Here is a 4,621-nt window from a genome sequence, read left to right on the forward strand (position 1 = left end):
CCTCAAAAAGACCTATTTAAATCTCCTGTTCACTTTCTAACGCAAGTAACTTAGAAGAAATCTTAAAGACATAATCTTTAAATCAAAGCAAAAACTATAGAGAAACTGACGACTACCCCAGATCACCCTCATCCTCGTTACGACTGATCCTATTAGACCATAAACCAAAAGGTCACTGAGAATTCATCGGATCGGATCCAATGAACTATTTTGTTTTTCCAGCACGTGGAGACCAACTTTTACACACAACAATGATGAAACTGAAGTGAGCAGGAGTAGATTTTTATCAAGCAAAACAGATCATATGAACAATGCATGGACAGAAAAATCAAAATCTTTGGACTCAAACCACAAGAAACTGGACAAATCAACATCTAACAGGCAACAAATAGCGTTGAAGGTTTGCACCAATCGACATCGAAACTACTGATTAATCCCGTTATCACACCAACTATTAAATTCCAACTTCTGCAATTACAAATCAAAAATCAACTTCTAGCGTAATCAGATTTTAACAATTAAATTCAAAACGGCCATTGGATTCATCATATTGCTCGACAACGAAAGAAAAGAAAAATAAAGCGGTCACATAAGACCAAAGAGAATTCATACAAAACCAAACAAGTTCAAATTCAACATGAGATGAAAATATCAATTACAGAAAGCAAACTAGGTGAGTATTCCAGCACGAGATTTGTCGGAATCTCTCTATCACCACCGGAATGAACTTGGATCCGGGTCGGGCTGGACGGTGTCGGGTTGCCGGGTCGAGGCTATTGCTGAAGTTGTGCGCTTATGTTGTTGTTGATTGGGTCGAGTCATGGGAGTTGGGCAGGTTGGAGTTGTTCTTGGAGTTGGTCAACTAATCTTGGCCAATTGGCCCAATATTTAAAGAGAAATGGGCTGATAGTAGGTAAAAATAAAGTATACCAACATGTTTACCATTAGTTGTTAAAAATCCCAACATCTTTTAAAATCTTTTAAAATCTCAACATTTGACCTCTGATGATACAAGGTAATTACATTAGATACATACTACTGATAAATGTATCAATTAACTAAATCAGCATATTTTAAGGAATGTAACAGATAACTTTGCATTAAATCAACATTTAAGCTAACTAATTAAGGTAAAAAACAAAATCAAATCCCACAATTAATGGGATTCCGTTTATTACTCCACTTTGTTAAAACGTAAACGTTGTTTTAATATATTTTTGAAATTAAAAAATATTATTTCTTCTTGTTCAGATTAAACACACCAATTTTTTTTTATTTGATTTGTTAATTTCACTTGTTTGATATGAATATTTCGGTGCCTTTACGTCATTTCAATGTTTGGATTAACGAAATCGAGTATGTTGGTTATAAGAGTGATGGAATTGTGGTCAGTGAACATGTTACTTACGAAAAATTGATTTCTACAATTGCGGGAGAACTGGAAATCGACGAAACAAGGAAAAAAATTGAAGCTCGTATATTGTTGAAGGAAATTCTTGTCCGTTGTTCATTCGTAACGAAATGAGTGTGAAGCTGTATGTTCAAATTAAAAAAACAGAGCGTGGATTTGGAACGTATCCTCTTATCATCACTGCGTTAGAGAAGTCTGATAGTGAAATGCTTTTTGATGGGAAAGTTGGTGCTATAATGTATTTGGAAAGTCCATCTGAAATAGTTGAAGAAATAATTAGTTACAAATCTAATTCTACTTCTCCGGTGCCTTTGTTGGATAGCAAAGGGAACAAGATCATTACTGATTGCAAGCATAGTGATGTTAAGGTTGGACAAATATATAAGGACAAGTGTACTTTCATTTCGGTTATTGCGCGATTTGCAATTGGGCATTCCTTTAATTACTATGTCAAAAGATCGGATAAGCAAAGGTATTTTTTGTTTTTTTTTTGTAGCAGGTGTTGGTAATTTTGTGTACGTTAATTTAAATTTGTATTCAATGTTTGGTTGATGATTATTTTATAGATTGTTTTTGTGTGTTTTATGTTATTATTGCCGAGATACATTTTATTATAAAAATGATACATTTTGTTAATCTTGTATCTCATTTTATGAAGTTATGATTAATTATATTTCTTGTTGTGTGTTATAAGAAATGTTGTAGATACATATAAATATCCTAGATACATGTTGTAAATTTACAAGATACATGTTGAGCAAGTTTCAAGCCGAGATACATTTTGTTATGAAAATAATACATTTTGCTCATCTTGTATCTCAGTTTATGAAGTTATGTTTAATTATGTTTTTCGATGTGTTTTATTTTCTCATATATATCATAAATGTCCTAGATACATATTAATGTCATAGATACATGTTGTAAAATTTCTACATACATGTTATACAAGTAGTCAATGTTGTTAATTAATATAGAAATCTGTTTTTTCTATATTTATTAAGAAGAATAATTTGAACTTTTGTTTTCATTGATTCAGCTATGTCCTACAATGCTGTTCGGAGAAATGTGTTTGGATCTTTAAAGCATCATGTCGTCGGGGTACAGAACTATTTAAAGTTAGATTTGTCTAAGATGTTCACACATGCCCGTTAAAAGACCGTGTTTTTACTCAACTTCAAGCTACAGTTGGGTTTGTTAGTGGTTTTGCTACACCAAAACTTGTCAACTATAAGAGAATACACACCCCGAATGATATAATCGAAGATATTAAAAATGCTTTCGGTGTAGACATTAACTATCAGAAGACTTGGAGGGCTAAAAAACGTACGATTGAGATGTTAAGGGATAAACCTGCAGATGGTTATCGACAAATGACTCGACATGTATACATGTTAAATTTCGTACATCCAGGTTCACATATTAGAATTTATAAATCCGAGGATAATAAATTTATGTTTTTTTTAGTTGCATTGCAACCTTTGAAGAGTGGATTTGAGTATTGCAGGCCTGTAGTTGTGGTTGATGGTGCACATTTGAGTGGAGCATATAAAGGTACATTTATTTCTGCAAAAACTCTTGATGGAGCAGGTAATTTATATTTATTTGTATGTATATTTATTTTTGTGATGTAATTAAGATCATAATTTTTGTTAAATTATTTTTTTAGTTTGAGAAATTGTTTACTTGTATCTGATTAATTAATTTTTTATATTGTCAAAATTGTAGGAAGCATTCTGTCGATTACGTATGGTGTTGTTGATAGTGAAAACGATAATTCGTGGACTTGGTTTTTTGAGAACTTCAAAATTGCTTTTGGAGAGCGCGATAGTATGTGTGTTGTATCCAACTGTCATGAAAGCATAATAAAGGCTGTAAGTGTTGTATATCCGAATGTGCTGCACCTTGCATGCATTTGACACTTGTGGAAGAATGTTTGCACAAACTTCAAGAAGAGTAAAGATAGACTTAGCGATATTTACTATGCCATGGCCAAGGCTTACCGCAAAGATGAGTTTGATTTTTTTTGGAATCAAATTGGGAAGATTGATAAGAGGGTAAAGTCTTATCTTGAGGATGCTGGATTTGAAAATTGGGCACGCGTGTATGCACCTGTTAATCGCGGTAGCATGATAACTTCAAATATAGCGGAGTGCATAAATGGTAAATTGAAGCTAGCACATGAGTTGTCGATAATAGAATTTTTGGAGCAGGCTAGGAAATTGTTTGGAAAGTGAAATTGCAAAAATAGAGAAAGAGCATCGTATGCAAACACGTCACTTGGTAGTAGATTTGAAGGAATTCTTCAGCTAAATACTTCAAAATCTACAAGGCTTAAGGTTAATAGTAGTTTTGTTTTGTTTTACATATTATAGAATGCTTGATTCATAATACATGATACTAGTTGTTTTAAAAATGTTGTTTTAGAAAATGTTACAGTAACTCAATCAATCTTTTTATTGAATTTAAACAAAATATTCTATAAAAAAAACAATATGTATTTATGTGTAAACATATTATGACTAATCTTGTAGGTTAGTACGTCATCAACATATGTATATTATGTTTATGATGACGGGAGGAAGTACATAGTATGTCTTGATAGGAGGACTTGTTCTTGTGGTAGATTCCAATTGGACGAGATAACATGTGAACACGCGATTGCAGTACTAAAAAGCAAGCATGTAGTTGATATGAAGCCTTATTGTTCAGAGTTTTATTATCCTGAAACATTAAGGAAGACGTATGAAGAATCTATGTTTCCAATGCCAGATAAGAAGGACTGGATTGTGCTACAAGAAGTTATGGACGAAGTTGTGTTACCACCAAAATACAAACGTCAACCCGAAATGTCAAAGAAAAACAGGCACAAGAAATCAAGTGAAACTATGACATCGAGTAGTAATTGTTGCGGGAGATATGGTTATGCAGGTCACAACAGGCTTACTTGTAACTTCTTTTCAAAGAAGGACTGACCATGCAGTTGACTGATTATTAATGTGGAATAATTTGTTATCTTCTAGTTAAATTTCTTTTCTTTTTAATGCGAAATTTTAATTGATGACAGTGTTGTTTTTTAAGAATATTAAGAAAAATAGTTTTAGTAATAAACAGTTGTTTTCGCTCCTTGTTAATTATTTACCCTTATTTTTTGGATATTGAAATTGTCGTGAAACTTCATTTAAAAATTAAGATAATATTGAACTGATAATG

At 32.4% G+C, this 4,621-nt stretch overlaps 1 protein-coding gene across 1 annotated transcript; it reads left to right on the forward strand.

Annotated features, from left to right (window-relative positions):
- The first annotated feature begins 1,521 nt into the window (after positions 1-1,521).
- LOC124891730 lies at positions 1,522-4,383 on the forward strand. Its single transcript, XM_047403388.1, has 5 exons — positions 1,522-1,883; positions 2,916-2,998; positions 3,137-3,282; positions 3,340-3,621; positions 3,943-4,383. Exons 1-5 carry the CDS (start codon positions 1,522-1,524, stop codon positions 4,381-4,383), a joined length of 1,314 nt encoding a protein of 437 aa, XP_047259344.1.
- The last annotated feature ends 238 nt before the right edge of the window (positions 4,384-4,621 follow it).

This window comes from Capsicum annuum, unplaced genomic scaffold, assembly GCF_002878395.1.
Source record: "Capsicum annuum cultivar UCD-10X-F1 unplaced genomic scaffold, UCD10Xv1.1 ctg4030, whole genome shotgun sequence".
Classification (NCBI taxonomy): Eukaryota; Viridiplantae; Streptophyta; class Magnoliopsida; order Solanales; family Solanaceae; genus Capsicum; species Capsicum annuum.